This window comes from Esox lucius, chromosome 14 (genome assembly GCF_011004845.1).
Source record: "Esox lucius isolate fEsoLuc1 chromosome 14, fEsoLuc1.pri, whole genome shotgun sequence".
NCBI classification, from domain to species: domain Eukaryota; kingdom Metazoa; phylum Chordata; class Actinopteri; order Esociformes; family Esocidae; genus Esox; species Esox lucius.
This window is the reverse complement of record NC_047582.1, coordinates 13,593,438-13,610,662: the sequence shown is the minus strand read 5'-3', so window position 1 is coordinate 13,610,662 and position 17,225 is coordinate 13,593,438. Positions and strand designations below refer to the sequence as shown.

General features: G+C 41.8%; 1 protein-coding gene and 1 long non-coding RNA gene across 2 annotated transcripts; one reads left to right on the top strand and one right to left on the bottom strand.

The window, feature by feature from the left end:
• Positions 1–6,559: 6,559 nt before the first annotated feature.
• Positions 6,560–8,287, top strand: LOC114840880. The gene is made up of 2 exons (XR_003782876.2): positions 6,560–6,755; positions 6,928–8,287. It is a non-coding gene; the product is annotated as an uncharacterized LOC114840880 (long non-coding RNA).
• Positions 8,101–14,988, bottom strand: mpx (myeloid-specific peroxidase). The gene is made up of 13 exons (XM_010877498.5): positions 14,880–14,988; positions 14,419–14,573; positions 13,957–14,150; positions 13,059–13,191; positions 12,768–12,897; positions 12,326–12,532; positions 11,197–11,560; positions 10,867–11,027; positions 9,689–9,947; positions 9,432–9,602; positions 9,094–9,331; positions 8,754–9,009; positions 8,101–8,642 (listed from the first exon to the last, which is right to left on the bottom strand). The coding sequence occupies exons 2-13, from the start codon at positions 14,571–14,573 to the stop codon at positions 8,628–8,630; spliced, it is 2,283 nt and encodes a 760-aa protein (XP_010875800.4). The 5' UTR covers positions 14,880–14,988; the 3' UTR covers positions 8,101–8,627.
• Positions 14,989–17,225: the final 2,237 nt, after the last annotated feature.

Here is a 17,225-nt window from a genome sequence, read left to right as displayed (position 1 = left end):
GTATTAAAATGTGACAAAACCTGAATATCTTTTACAAATACTGTTTTTGTTCCATTTAGTGTTCAACATCAGTAACCAGGTCTAACCATTCAGCTGTTTTGACCATTGCTACTATAGGTTTATAAGCAACATTTAGTTGTTTTGTCTTGTAAGAGGTTAAGCCTTATTTAATCAGAATAGTAACTATAGAAAAACAGAACAAAAAAATAATTAATCAGTCTTAGTTATGCATTTTTATTGTCTTTTCTGATGCAATGCATGTTTATGCCCTTCAATAAAATGTTATATTTGCTGAATTAACCATGACAAGCAGTACAGAAAATACAATACATGTACAGTACACATTTAAACAGGTAACTAAGCAAAACCTTCAATTTAAAAAGGTGGATGATAACAGACTTGAACATACGCTTCCTTAATACCGTTCACATTTTTTGTTGTTGAATGAATAAAACAAAAAATACAGTATGAAAGACCAAACAAATATCAGATCGCATAATGCCAAATAATATTTCTACATTCACCCTTTTTAAAAATGCTGCAATCATTTACAAGCATATTGACCTTGAGCACCTGCAAAGGACCAGCATTTCCCTCAGCTTCAGTATAGTGCAGAGGGTCACCAAACCTAACCCAGAGTTCTGATGGTTCTGCCTGTTGTAGACCACTTGGCAGAAAATCAGGACTTTCTTACGGATGACAAAGTTACCAGCCAGCTGGTCAGAGAGGGCTGAGAGCAGCTGGGACCTAGGGCCTCGGTAAACCTCACATCATGGGAATCTAGAGAGATATCCAGAAGACAAAGTTTGACGAGGGGCGGTGTATTGATGTCAATGTTAGCTTGTGCAGAAAAATTGGGCCATTAACTGATGTGGATGTTCAACCAATTACCTCATTGTCTTTGTCCAACTGCTGCCGATTCTGATCCGTGTTCCCATTCTGGTTCGGATTCTCCCTCCAGGCCTGGAGGTTAATCCGTTGGATGCTGTTGCAGATATACAACACTGCCTGTACAGTCACAGGGCCTGCTAGAAGGGGCAGATATACAACACTGCCTGTACAGTCACAGGGCCTGCTAGAAGGGGCAGATATACAACACTGCCTGTACAGTCACAGGGCCTGCTAGAAGGGCCAGATTGTGGGATGTGTTGTCAGAGTACTCACTGACCCGGATGGGGAAACAAGGTTCTGTGCGCTCACAGCTGGCGTTACAGTCCAGGCCATTGCTGAAGGAACGGATGCTGGGGGAGAAGGGAGTGAACGTCAAGTCGTGGTCGTTCCACTGGCCAAAAAGGGTGATCAGGTGTGTGTATTCGTGATTGTTCACTATGCCAGCATCAGTGGTTGCCAGGATACGGTTCGAGATAGTAAATATAATGATATACATTAATACAATAGATATGTAGATGCATTTATATATCTTTTATACTTTAAATCTGTTTACTGGACAGCAGTTGAAAAGAATAACATAGAATTTTGTTAGAGCAGTGGGCTGGAAACAAACCTTTTTGCACCAGTACATGGGAACTGGTGACAGTATCTTCAGACCACCCTAAACCACCATAGCAGTTATTGAACATTATTTATTGTCATCATACCAGAGGAAGAATAAAGTTGTCAAAGCGCCTTGTTGGGTCCCAGCCATGCGGCCGGGAGACGCCATCGTCATACTGAGCAGGCAGCCAGCGGGTGAAGGGGGTGTTTGAGGCTCCAAGACGAGGGAACTTGCTAAGAAGGAAATACACATCAGAGTTGAGGAACTCAAGGGTTATGGACTCATCTCCTGTGGCTTATACAATCCTCAGCCAGACCTCAGCAACGTACACAGACTTCCCCTTCCATTAACTGTGCAAGGCTTGTGAAAACCGTGAATGCCAGGTTGTTGCAGATGCTGGTGGCGGTGCGATACTTGTTGACGTTGGGGGTGGTGCGGCACGAAGGTTTGCTGACCCGAGCGGCACAGCCGGTAACCTTTACAATGATGTCCAGCTCCTCTTTAGTAAGCAAGTCTGAGACAGTAGAGAGGGTTGAAGAAGACTAATAATATATCTGTCCGTATTGTGACTGTTTCTATGTCTAACTTAATAGATACTGCATATATGGTTCTTTAATTAATATTTCAATTAATTACATTTAAATTAAATAATACCACATTAGAAATGTATTCTAGATTAGTCACCAAATGGTCAATGGAATCCCAAAATTCATACACATATGATGAATGATTAAGCAGACTACTCCCCCTGTTTGCTACTGGAAAATGCAAAAAGTTATTTTCATTTTTTTTATCAGTTTGTTACACCAATGGCAAAACAGAACTAGAACTTTACACTAGCATGTTAGATTTTTGTTAAGTTGACCATAAAGTTAATTATTATATTAAATAACGTTTTCCTTATAGTATTCAAAATAAAAGGTATCTTTTTAAAAGCTCAGTAAAACTTTACAGTAAGGATACATTACTTAACATGAAATAATATGATTATTAAAATGTATCAATAATTACTTGATGAATTCACTGATCATGATTTATGGGCACATTTGAAAATAAAAACATTACTAAATGTATACTTAATTGACAAAAGATACATTCATGAACACAAATGCATTAATGCACATGAGGGATAATTTATGTGTGCATGTGTTAATAAACATATTAATGGATGCCCAGTTAACACACATACATGGATGTTACTTCATGAAACAAAATGGATGGATTTAGTCAGTGCTGTATGTGTGTACAGTGGGGAGAACAAGTATTTGATACACTGCCAATTCTGCAGTTTTTCCTAATTACAAAGCATGTCTAGATTCTGTCAACTGGTCTAGATTCTGTCAACTGTGAGAGGCAGAATCTAAAACAAAAATCCAGAAAATAACATTGTATCATTTTTTTATAATTAGTTTGCAATATATTGCATGACATAAGTATTTGATCACCTACCAAGCAGTAAGAATTCCGTCTCTCACAGACCTGTTAGTTTTTCTTTAAAAAGCTGTCACGGTCGTGGGATGGAAAGGACACAGGCGCAGAGTAGAGGTAGGGAAGGTAATCCATGTTTAATCAAAAAAAGAAGGACTCCAACAAACAAAAAGGCAGCAACCAGTGACGTGGGTCTTCCTTACACAGGATACACAAAACCAAAATGAACCACGCCTTGGGGCCTACAAACTAAACTTAAATAGGGTCCCCAATTGGAGGCAATAACTAACACCTGCCTCCAATTGGGGAAACCAAAAAAAGGAGTAGAGGTGGCTAAAGGCCACCTCCTGTCCTGTCCTGGCTATGCCCCAAGCCCAGCGCAGAGATGGCTAGGGGCACAGCCAGGACGTGACAAAAGCCCTCGTGTTCTCCACTCATTACCTGTCTTAACTGCACCTGTTTGAACTTGTTACCTGTATAAAAGACACCTGTCCACACACTCAATCAAACAGACTCCAACCTCTCCACAATGGCCAAGACCAGAGAGCTGTGAAAGGACATCAGGGAGAAAATTGTAGACCTGCACAAGGCTGGGATGGGCTACAAGACAATAAGCAAGCAGCTTGGTCAGAAGGCAACAACTGTTGGCACAATTATTAGAAAATGGAAGAAGTTCAAGATGATAGTCAATCTCCCTCGGTCTGCGGCTCTAAGAAAGATCTCACCTCCAATGATCATGAGGAAGGTGAGGGATCAGCCCAATACTACATGGTAGGACCTGGTCAATGACCTGAAGAGAGCTGGGACCACAGTCTCAAAGAAAACCATTAGTAACACACTACGCCGTCATGGATTAAAATCCTGCAGCGCACGCAAGGTCCCCCTGCTCAAGCCAGCGCATGTCCAGGCCCATCTGAAGTTTGCCAATGACCATCTGGATGATCCAGAGGAGGAATGGGAGAAGGTCATGTGGTCTGCAGACGGTCTGTTAGCAGATCTCACTGTGAACCTCGACGGCTGCATGGTCGTATCCCAAAAAACTGTCAAAAACCTTGGCGTTACCCTTGACCCTGACCTCTCCTTTGAAGAACATATGAAATATGTCTCAAGAGTTGCTTATTTTCATCTTCGAAACATTGCAAAAATTTGAAACTTTCTAACAAAAACTGATGCAGAAAAATTAATCCATGCTTTTGTTACTTCTAGATTAGATTACTGCAATGCTCTTCTCTCTGGTTATCCAGACAAATTAATAAATAAACTTCAATTAGTGCTGCACACGGCTGCTAGAATCCTAACTAGAACAAAAATATTTGAACACATTACTCCTGTCCTGGCATCCTTACACTGGCTGCCTGTTAGGGTTAGGGCTGATTTTAAGGTTTTACTCTTAACCTATAAATCAATACATGGACTTGCTCCTACTTACCTTGCTGAAATGATCCAGCCATACATACCTACACGTAACCTTAGATCGCAAGATGCAGGCCTTTTAATTGTACCTAGAATTTCTAAACAAACAGTTGGCGGCAGGGCCTTTTCTCATAGAGCTCCACTCCTGTGGAATGATCTGCCAATTAAGGTTAGAAATGCAAACTCAGTGCAAACTTTCAAGTGTCTACTAAAAACTCATCTCTACAGCACGGTTTATGATTAGGTGTAGCCTGGCCCAGGGGCGTGAAGGTGACCAGTAGGCTTGATACTGTCCACCCTTGCTGTCTTGCCAGGTGGGCTCTCATCGCCACTGGGATGCCCTCCCTCCAATGCCTTTCGGGGGAAGAGTCATTGGCTTGTTGTTGACTCTCTGTTGCGCACTTGTGCAATTGGGCTGTACGCCGCTAGCAATACTCGGCCCTCATTCAGGGGGGTTGCGGTTGGTGGGTGTCCCTTTGGTTGATGCCTGGCAATGTGGTTGGATTGATTTCCTGCCTGTTGGGCCCTGTCCGGGGCCTCCCCCGGGTAGGGCCGCAGTGTCACCGGACCCCCCCCCGTCTCAGTTCCAAGGTGTTACGCTGCTATACTATTGTGCTGGAGGATATGAGGGATGTACTACTAACTTTTCTCAGTTTCCTCCAGTTTTAAATTTTAGAAGGAGATGAGGTCCTGGTCCACACCTGCGGATTACCTGGTTTGGGGGGCCCGTTGCTGTCCCTGTCCTTGTCCACCTGGTCATACTTCTGACCTAGTCTAAAATCAAATAGACTCTGGATTTAGCCCAGAGAAATGTATTTATTATTCCAATTGGACTCTTAATATCTCACCTGGCACAGCCAGAAGAGGACTGGTCACCCCTCTGAGCCTGGGTCCTCTCTAGGTTTCTTCCTAAAATTCGGCCTTCTTAGGGAGTTTTTCCTAGCCACTGAAATTCACCACTACTGTTGTTTGCTCCTTGGGGTTTAAGGCCGGGTGTATCTGTAAAGCACTTTGTGACAACTGCTGTTGTAAAAAGGGCTTTAGAAATACATTTGATTGATTTATTGATTGGTCTGATGAGACAAAAATAGAGCTTTTTGGTCTAAACTCCACTGTGTTTGGAGGAAGAAGAAGGATAAGTACAACCCCAAGAACGCCATCCCAACCGTGAAGCATGAGGTGGAAACATAATGTTTTGGGGATGCTTTTCTGCAAAGGGGACAGGACGACTGCGCCGTATTGAGGGGAGGATGGATGGGGCCATGTATTGCGAGATCTTGGCCAACAACCTCCTGCCCTCAGTAAGAGCATTGAAGATGGGTCGTGGCTGGGTCTTCCAGCATGACAACGACCCGAAACACACAGCCAGGGCAACTAGGGAATGGCTCTGTAAGAAGCATCTCAAGGTCCTGGAGTGGCCTAGGCAGTCTCCCGACCTGAACCCAATAGAAAATCTTTGGAGGGAGCTTTTTTGTCAGATGTAGCTTTTTCAAGCTCCGGAAAAAGCTACCTCTTTCTTTCAAGGATTTGGAGACAGTTATTCATGCGTTAATTTCCTCCCGTCTGGACTATTGTAACTCTTTGTATATGGGAGTCTGTCAGTCTTCCTTGTCTCCCCTTCAGCTTGTCCAAAATGCAGCTGCTAGGTTTTTAACTGGTACAAAGAAGAGAGAGCATCACTCATGTATTGGCCTATCTCCACTGGCTACCAATATAGGATTGATTTTAAAGTTATTTTATTTGTTTTTAATACACTTCATGGATCAGCACCCTCCTTTATTTGGGATCTCTCTAGCCAGCACTCTTCCTCAAGGACTCTTTGGTCTTCCTACAAACTGCTTTTGTGTGTCCACGGTCCGGATTGAAGTTTAAAGGTGACCATGCCTCTTCTGTTGCTGCTCCGAAGTTGTGGAATAGCCTACCTTTATATCTTCTAATAGTCTACTACTAGTAGCAACGTTTTTAAATCCCACCTTGAGACCTATCTTTTTTCTCTAGCGTTTTAGTATGCAATTGTGTAGGAAGTTTCTGTTTATGTCTGTCATGTCCTATGAAAATATGTTTAGTTAGCTATATGTTTTTGCATGTTTTTTCATTTGCTGTCCTATATACTTTGTTTGATTGTACAGTACTTTGGTTGAGACTAGTTTGTTTTTAAATATGCTTTAAAATACATTTGACTTGACTTTACCTATGACACAGATTTTAATGACTTCTCTTCATTAACTGCACCACATTTTGTTGAATAATGGACTGTCTTCATCATCTGAGCCAGTTTGGACCCTTCCAGCTCTTTCCTCTAGACCAGTTCACCTGGAATGTGTTGAGCAGTGTTCCTAAGGATGTTCTGTGTTCATGGCTGATCTGTCAGATGACTGGAGGAGCTCAGGTGTCCGGAGTGGATCCCTCCCAGAACCAGGTTTGTTTGGCCTAACTGTTAATGAGCAGTCTGAAAAGGCAACCTACATGCTATAGAGTGTACAGCTGGACAAATGTTCATGTAAAAAGAGGATTAAAATGTCTATATTGATTTGCTGGGACAACGTGAAAGTTTGTTTTTGAATATGCCTCCCTCTGCATGTCATTACCAGCCCAACACAACCACTGCCACCACCCAGTCAAACTACTGCTATGGACGAGATCATCATGATTTCATGGACTGGACAGAGATATCCCAGATGGATTCTAACAACAACGGTCTATGGCAGAATTAAGTCCCCTGTCATCAGGATGAGCAGCCTATGGGTATTGATGTTGTGGACAACAGTCAGTCAGTATATACTAGCAAGACAACTGCCTGGCCTAGCTAATTCTGCGCTACTTCCGAGACTCATGTCCGGTCTAGACAATCGCAGCCATTACAATGACAAAAGTCTGTCTCCGCCCAACTTCGCCCATTCTCCCAGCAGAATGAAGCCAAATGTTAGCCCTCCAGCCAGACAGCAATGTCCAGCAGGTACATGGCAGCCACAAACTAAGAGCAGTGTTGGTAACGTGAGGAAAAGAAGACATTACCAGCATTAAATCTCAAAGAGAAGGAGGATGTAGATGTCTTTCCTCAAAATGTAGGGACAATGTGAAAATACTTAGTCCCTCAAAGACATTGGTGTGTAGATTACAGCATAAGGAGCTATGGAAGAAACATTTATTACTTTTTCAAATAGATGAATGAACATATAGGCATGTCTGTTTGACTGGAAACTGAGTTTCCTTATTAATAATGTTTACACCACTGTAATCATTGACAAATTAGAATTTGTTAAGAATAGTTTATATTTCATAGCGTATTGTTCATATAAACCACTTGCTACATAAATGTCCTGTGTCAACATGAACAAATGGTAATACACAGTTAAAGCTTTTGTAAATTGTTAATAAGACCAGGGTTATTATTATTAAATCATTAATGTTTTGTTTGTTTTCCTAGTTTTTTCATGGTAACTGTTGTATTCATAAATGCAAGTTCATGTACCCTTATTGGAAAATGTTACTACTATTTGGAAAATATTTACATTGGCCATCCATGGCTCCCAATATACATTGGTATTAAAATGTGACAAAACCTGAATATCTTTTACAAATACTGTTTTTGTTCCATTTAGTGTTCAACATCAGTAACCAGGTCTAACCATTCAGCTGTTTTGACCATTGCTACTATAGGTTTATAAGCAACATTTAGTTGTTTTGTCTTGTAAGAGGTTAAGCCTTATTTAATCAGAATAGTAACTATAGAAAAACAGAACAAAGAAAATAATTAATCAGTCTTAGTTTTCTGATGCAATGCATGTTTATGCCCTTCAATAAAATGTTATATTTGCTGAATGAACCATGACAAGCAGTAGAGAAAATACAATACATGTACAGTACACATTTAAACAAGTAAATAAGCAAAACCTTCAATTTAAAAGGGTGGATGATAACAGACTTGAACATACGCTTCCTTAATACCGTTCACATTTTTTGTTGTTGAATGAATAAAACAAAAAATACAGTATGAAAGACCAAACAAATATCAGATCGCATAATGCCAAATAATATTTCTACATTCACCCTTTTTAAAAATGCTGCAATCATTTACAAGCATATTGACCTTGAGCACCTGCAAAGGACCAGCATTTCCCTCAGCTTCAGTATAGTGCAGAGGGTCACCAAACCTAACCCAGAGTTCTGATGGTTCTGCCTGTTGTAGACCACTTGGCAGAAAATCAGGACTTTCTTACGGATGACAAAGTTACCAGCCAGCTGGTCAGAGAGGGCTGAGAGCAGCTGGGACCTAGGGCCTCGGTAAACCTCACATCATGGGAATCTAGAGAGATATCCAGAAGACAAAGTTTGACGAGGGGCGGTGTATTGATGTCAATGTTAGCTTGTGCAGAAAAATTGGGCCATTAACTGATGTGGATGTTCAACCAATTACCTCATTGTCTTTGTCCAACTGCTGCCGATTCTGATCCGTGTTCGCATTCTGGTTCGGATTCTCCCTCCAGGCCTGGAGGTTAATCCGTTGGATGCTGTTGCAGTTGACAAGCCCGTTCGCATTACCAGGGATTCTGAAAGGGTCACGGGTGACTTGTTGAATGCCAGTGTTGTCACAGATTATCCGAGCCAGACTGGCTTGTTTCAGGGCAGCCCTTTGGTTTGAGGTGAAGACACCTGGTTTTTCATACCACAGCCTGCAGATCAGCAAGAATAGTGAGGACAAGAGACACACGCGTGGATACTATATAGGCAAAATACACTAAAACACCTCTAACTACCTGTCTCCCTGGCGGATCCTTTGAAACTGGGTGGCAATTAGGCAGGCAAAGAGTGGCCCGACGCGGGCTCTGGGTACGAAGGGTTCGGCCACACCCCCCAGCCACACGTCAATGTTAGCTGGGGTGCCGTAGAGCTCCAGCAGTTTGCGGGCCAGGTCTGCGTTGTTCAGAACCAAAGCCAGCTCAGCCTGATTTCTAGGTGTTGAGAGTCCACAGAATTTACGCCAAGCATTGTAACCTGGGTTGGAGACAGAAAGATACCAATGAGTGCCTGGAACAGATCATGTTGTTTTATGGGATAGAACTGTAGCACTGTAGAGGGGATAAGATGTGTGTACCAGGGAGGCCGTGGTCCCGTCCACGCTGCATGTTTAGAGAGCCCAGGTCCATAGCAAGGTGTTCCACAAACATGAAGAGCTTTTCCCTCACAGCGTCTACTAACATGTGATCTTGAGTGTTCAGTTTTGCAGGGCGACCCATGAGACCGCGGATCAGCGGGTCGATACCACCTAAAGGAGGACAGAAGGTGAAAACAGGATGCTGAAATAATGAGATAATACAGACGACCGATTGTGAAGTACTTCCCAACACTAACCCTCAAACACCAGCCTCCAGGGGGTGAAGAAAGACTTGAACAGAGGCACACTGGGGAACTGAGAGTTCTCCCTGTAGTTGCTGTCCAGGCGGGACAAAATGGGTTGGATAGCCAGGTGGGCGAAGCGGTACGCTGCCGTAGCAAACACGTTGGCAATGCTGGGATTGATGTCCTCATTGTAGCCAGGGTATGGACCTAGCTGGCGGTTCATGGCCTCCGGGCCTACGATATGGGACAGGTAGTCCCGGAACACAAACACCTGAGACAGAGTGAGACGAAAGAGAGGAGACACTTGTCTGTGGGTGTCAGTGTAAGAGTATTCAAGGTACAGATGTGCTCATAAGTTTGCATAACCTGGCAAAAATAGATTTTGAAAATATGACTGATCATGCAAAAAAACTATTTTATTTTTAGGATGATGATCATATAAAGCCATTTTTTTTTGGGGGTGTGTGAGCTCTAAAGGGACTTGAAAATAGATGGCAAAATGAATGCAGCATGTTATCAGAAAATGCTGGCAGACAATTTGCATTCTTCTGCATGAAAGCTGCGCATGGGATGCTCTTAGACTTTCCAGCAGAAAATGACCCTAAGCACAAGGTCAAGTTGACCCTCCAGTGGTTACAGCAGAAATAGGTGAAGGTTCTGGAGTGGCCATCACAGGCTCCTGACCTTAATATCATCGAGCCACTCTGGGGAGATCTCAAACGTGTGGTTCATATAAGACGACCAAAGACTTTGCATGACCTGGAGGCATTTTGCCAAGACAAATGGGCAGCTATACCACCTGCAAGAATTGGGGGCATCATAGATAACTATTAGAAAAGACTGCATGCTGTCATTGATGCTAAAGGGGGCAATACACAGTTTTAAGAACTAAGGGTATGCAGTTCTTAAAACTGCCATGTTTTGGCAGATGCCATGTTTTGTTTTTTGATTGTGCCATTCTGTTATGACCTACAAATGAATATGTATCCCATTAGAAATAAAAAAAAAAATGTTTGCCTGCTCACTCGTGTTTTCTTTAAAGATTTTACATATATGACCAATTCTCCAAAGGCATGCAAACTTTTGAACACAACTGTAAACTGTACACGAGAGGGACTGAGACACTGTGTCAGAGAGCTTGCAGGTCAGTGACACAATGTGTGTTGGTGGAACGTGTCAGCTAAGGGGACCTGGGTGTAGGCGCCCATGATCTTGCGGGCCTCCTGATAGAGCGTCTCGGCGTCCCAGTGTGGGTTGATACGACGAAGTTCCCGGGCCAGACGGTTGTGCTCACGCATGAACAATGTGTGTAGAGATGTCAAGGCCATGTTTTCATTCACACGTGAATCACCTAGAAAATATACAGTAGGCTTAATGATTATTGGCAAAACAGCGACAGAGCTTAATTTAATACCTAGTGTCTGTCTGACAACTATTTCACACAAACCATTCTGCTGTTTATTTTAAACTTATACAGTACATTGTTCTACTCCGCTGATGAACAGAGTTGAAAGGCTTGCCTGCAATGAAGCAGGGCACCTCCCTGGCATTGGTTTCATTGGTGATTCTTTGGCGGGTGGCACACATGTTCTCCTTCATTTTAACGAAGGGTAGCAGCTCACGCCCGTTGTCCGTGAATTCGGTGTTGACGCGCAGCAGGCCCCCGTCATTGGTGAGGTCGCGGAGGAGAAGCGCCAACCCCTCCTCAGAGCCGTAAACCTGGCCCAAGTCCAGGAAGGCTGTCAGTGAATTGATCTGCTCCCTCCTGTTGACGTCTGCCCCGAAATTGTAAGCCGACTCCCCTGTGCCGCACACTGGCGCTGATCTGAACACTGGAAGGCAGCTGTTTGGTCCACTGGGCAAACGTTTGTCATTGGGAGGAATCTGCTCATAGAGGAAAAGACAAGACAGATGATAAGGACCGGATAATCCAAGGATCACGGAGAAACACAGGCCAGATATACAAAACTTCCTGTACAATCACAGGGCCTGCTAGAAGGGGCAGATATACAACACTGCCTGTACAGTCACAGGGCCTGCTAGAAGGGGCAGATATACCACACTGCCTGTACAGTCACAGGGCCTTCTAGAAGGGGCAGATATACAACACTGCCTGTACAGTCACAGGGCCTGCTAGAAGGGGCAGATATACAACACTGCCTGTACAGTCACAGGGCCTGCTAGAAGGGGCAGATATACAACACTGCCTGTACAGTCACAGGGCCTGCTAGAAGGGGCAGATATACAACACTGCCTGTACAGTCACAGGGCCTGCTAGAAGGGGCAGATATACAACACTGCCTGTACAGTCACAGGGCCTGCTAGAAGGGGCAGATATACAACACTGCCTGTACAGTCACAGGGCCTGCTAGAAGGGGCAGATATACAACACTGCCTGTACAGTCACAGGGCCTGCTAGAAGGGGCAGATATACAACACTGCCTGTACAGTCACAGGGCCTTCTAGAAGGGCCAGATATACAACACTGCCTGTACAGTCACAGGGCCTGCTAGAAGGGGCAGATATACAACACTGCCTGTACAGTCACAGTGCCTGCTAGAAGGGGCAGATATACAACACTGCCTGTACAGTCACAGGGCCTGCTAGAAGGGCCAGATTGTGGGATGTGTTGTCAGAGTACTCACTGACCCGGATGGGGAAACAAGGTTCTGTGCGCTCACAGCTGGCGTTACAGTCCAGGCCATTGCTGAAGGAACGGATGCTGGGGGAGAAGGGAGTGAACGTCAAGTCGTGGTCGTTCCACTGGCCAAAAAGGGTGATCAGGTGTGTGTATTCTTGATCGTTCACTATGCCAGCATCAGTGGTTGCCAGGATACGGTTTGAGACATCTCTCACCTGCAGGGAACAGTAAATATAATGATATACATTAATACAATAGATATGTAGATGCATTTATATATCTTCTTTTATACTTTAAATCTATTTACTGGACAGCAGTTGAAAAGAATAACATAGAGTAGTGGGCCGGAAACAAACCTTTTTGCACCAGTACATGGGCACTGGTGACAGTATCTTCAGACCACCCTAAACCACCATAGCAGTTATTGAACATTATTTATTGTCATCATACCAGAGGAAGAATAAAGTTGTCAAAGCGCCTTGTTGGGTCCCAGCCATGCGGCCGGGAGACGCCATCGTCATACTGAGCAGGCAGCCAGCGGGTGAAGGGGGTGTTTGAGGCTCCAAGACGAGGGAACTTGCTAAGAAGGAAATACACATCAGAGTTGAGGAACTCAAGGGTTATGGACTCATCTCCTGTGGCTTATACAATCCTCCGCCAGACCTCAGCAACGTACACAGACTTCCCCTTCCATTAACTGTGCAAGGCTTGTGAAAACCGTGAATGCCCTGGTGCTCTTACAGGTTGTTGCAGATGCTGGTGGCGGTGCGATACTTGTTGACGTTGGGGGTGGTGCGGCACGAAGGTTTGCTGACCCGAGCGGCACAGCCGGTAACCTTTACAATGATGTCCAGCTCCTCTTTAGTAAGCAAGTCTGAGACAGTAGAGAGGGTTGAAGAAGACTAATAATATATCTGTCCGTATTGTGACTGTTTCTATGTCTAACTTAATAGATACTGCATGTATGGTTCTTTAATTAATATTTCAATTAATTACATTTAAATTAAATAGTACCACATTAGAAATGTATTCTAGATTAGTCACCAAATGATCAATGGAATCCCAAAATTCATACACATAGGGTATGATTAAGCAGACTACTCCCCCTGTTTGCTACTGGAAAATGCTAAAAGTTATTATTTATTTTTTTATCAGTTTGTTACACCAATGGCAAAACAGAACTAGAACTTTATACTAGCATGTTAGATTTTTGTTAAGTTGACCATAAAGTCAATTATTATATTAAATAACGTTTTCCTTATAGTATTCAAAATAAAAGGTATCTTTTTAAAAGCTCAGTAAAACTTTACAGTAAGGATACATGACTTAACATGAAATAATGTGATTATTAAAATGTATGAATAATTACTTGATGAATTTACAGATCATGATTTATGGGCGCATTTGAAAATAAAAACATTAATAAATGCATACTTAACTGATAAAAGATACATTCATAAACACAAATGCATTAATGCACATGAGGGATAATTTATGTGTGCATGTGTTAATAAACATATTAATGGATGCCCAGTTAACACACATACATGGATGTTACTTCATGAAACAAAATGGATGGATTTAGTCAGTGCTGTGTGTGTGTATGTGTGTGCATGTACGTGAGTGTGCGTGTACTGACCTGTTGCATTGAGTGAGCGTTTGTGCCGCATGTGTGCGCTGTGCGTTCTGTGGACTTGCTCCCTGATCAGCCTCAGGGTGTTCTCCAGGTAATCTGCAGAGCGTACTGCAGATCGAGTGTCCCTGGCAGGCTGCTTAAGAAGACGCAGGACATCGGATGGATTTGTGAACTTCCCACGTACTCTCTCCAGACTCCTGAAATGCACATAGACCGCCATTGTAACATCTCAGTATAGAAGCAGATGTAAAGTACTAATCATTCAAAATTATGACAATGATGTATCTCCTGACAGTGATACAAACTGTAAAAATGGAGCGATTTAAGGAATACAAAACATTCATATTAGGGTAATCTTTATTCAGTGACAAAATATTGCATGAGATAATTGTTTCATTTGGCACAATTACCAAAGACAGAGCTGATGGATTACGTCTGAAGAGGTCAACTAATACTTTTACTCACTTTTCTCTGGAGTATTTGTAAGCTTCGTCTACAAGCCTTTTTGCCTCCTTCACTGCACTCTCAATGAAAGGGCCACCCAAACTCTCTTCTGACTGTCCTGGCTGGCTCAGCGTCAGGCACAAGCCCAATGTCAGAAGGGAGGAAAGCACCTTCATCTGTGCACAGCAAAAAGGGGATTCATCAGAAAACGTCTGTGTGAAAAAACATGCTGCTCTCATAAATGTTATATGCACGTCTTATTTCTCATTCCTTTGCTTTTCAGATTCTGAGAGAGCTTGTCAACCTGAGAAAAATTGAAAATATCAAAATATTCAAAAGAGAAAAAATGCAGTGGTCTCTTAATTTTTTCCCAGAGCTGTACTTCTGAAAATAATATTGTTAATAACACATTCATGCAAGGATCAGAATAACCATGGATATAATTTTAAAGAAACATACAGCAAATAAAGTATTAGTCTTACTTTTGTTTTAACAGCTCTTGTTTAGATGTCGTGTTGGGAAATCTTCTTGAGAGGTCGTATTGTAAAGTGAACTGAAGATCACTGAAGCCTTCTCCAGCTAATATATAATCAATGTTGTAATGCCCTGCCCCCTTCATCTGTCATTTCTCAAATATGGTACTGATTGTATACTTCCTTCTTCCTACCAGTATGCCCTTGACATGTTTGACCAAATCAATTATTTGATGATAATCAATAAGCCAAACAACTAAAAGTAGATTTGATTCACCTAGAAAAACATATCTGTTTTTGCTTACTTCATATTCTTCCTGCTAGAACACTTTCAGGTTGTATAATTTCTTGTTCTTCTTTATAAAACTGAGTTTGCTGATAGCTATTTAAGTAAAATGTACTTATTGTAACTGTGTTGTGTGGTTGTGCCACCTTGCTCTATTAAGTTAAATGCACTAATACACCAGCTCTGGAGTGAGTATACATCATGAATCTGCACATGCATTGTTATTGAAGTATGTGCTTTATCCTAAAGCACGTAAGTCAGAATTAAACGTTACTTTTGTAAGTACATTTTTTTCATTTTGTTCAATGCTAGCTATAGTCTGTTGAAATCACTCTTTCACACATCCACGACGAGATTGCTGTTTGGCCATTTGTCGTTACCTATGTTGCCATCATGCTTTTGCAACATATTAACACTGACACTGTTACTTAATAAAGTGGCCTCAATGGAGAAGTATGAGTTCAATTGTAAGGCAAATAACTTAACATGACTAAGAGTCAATTGGAATAAAACATCCACACATGGATGGAACTGGTTCAAAGATAAACATCCGTTCTTCCTTGTTTCATAAATTTATAGGACTATAAAGTTACAAAGCCTTAATTGATCATGTGAATTTGCACAGAGAATTTCCTTGTACACACCACTTGCTGTTTTATTTTGTTCTTTGTGGAATGAGGAAAAAGGATGGTAAAAATGTACTTGTTATGTTTAACATCTATTCAATGATTCAGAGGGTTCTGATGTAAATTCATGGGGTGAGCTTTTAGACTCATTTGTTAAAATGACTGGCTGTGCGATACACACATACATGGTTGCAAAATGCAATGGTTTCTTAAGCAGACATACCACTCTGTCAAATTTGCTAACCGAGCTAACTTAACCACACATTTTTTTTTGTGGTTGAGAAGTTGCTAATGTGTCTGGACTGTATCATTACTATCACATAAACAGAAGATTTTATCAAAAAAATCAGCACACAATAACCCATGACACCACCAGAACATTTTTTATGGCTGAACCACACAAAGGGAAAAGTGCAAACATAACAAATAAATTATTTACATGTTCAATAGTTTGGGGTCACTTCGATATCCATGTTTTTGAAAAAAAGCAATAAATATAACAAAAAATTTATTAGAAAGACAGTGTAGACATTGTTAATATTGTAAATTACTATTGTAGCTGGAAACAGCAGATTTTCAATAGAACATCTAAATAGTTGTACAGAGACCCATTATTAGCAACCATGAGTCCTGTGTTCCAATGGCACATTGTGTTTGCTAATCCAAGTTTAACTGATCATTAGAAACCCGTTTTACAATTATGTTAGCACCATTGAAATCTGTTGTGCTGTTTAAAGAAGCAATAAAACTGGCCTTCTTTAGACTAGTTCAATATCTTCTTCAGCATCAGAATATGTGGGTTCGATTACAGGCTTAAAATGGCCAGAAACAAAGAACTTTCTCCTGAAACTCGTCGGTCTGTTCTCGTTCTGAGAAATGAAAGCTATTCCATGTTCAACTGATAGATTTGGCCGTTTTACTTCCTGAACAAGAATCTCAGAAAGAGAGCGTGGATCGTGTGAACTCTATATTTGAGGCCTGGCCCAAGAAGTGAGTCGTTAATGATGTCATTTCTGTTTGCAACATAGCTCTTATCTGTGTGATTTTGTGATTAGTTCTTCACCTTTCACCGTGCACAGGAAGAGAAAGCACCCTATAAGCCAAGTGTATACAATAAGGAAGTAATAGAATATTTTGCTTTAAAAGAATTTAAAATAAAAGAATGAATAAGCACAAGCACATTTGGCTCCTCGCCAGAGAGCAAGGTTTTATTGCTGTATCCACCCTTCACTTCTTTGTCTCCACTTCACCTGTGTTCCTTTGAATCATACAATCAATAAAAATCTTGCAAAGAAAACAAATGAACTAGGGTGAGTGAATGTTTATCCTCTTTTAAAAATTAAAAACACTGTTTGATTAAAAGCTAGATAGGTAGATAGTGTTAGATTCTGTCCAAGTTTGATCCATGAACAAAATAAATGCAACCAGAAGTCAGGGGAGAGC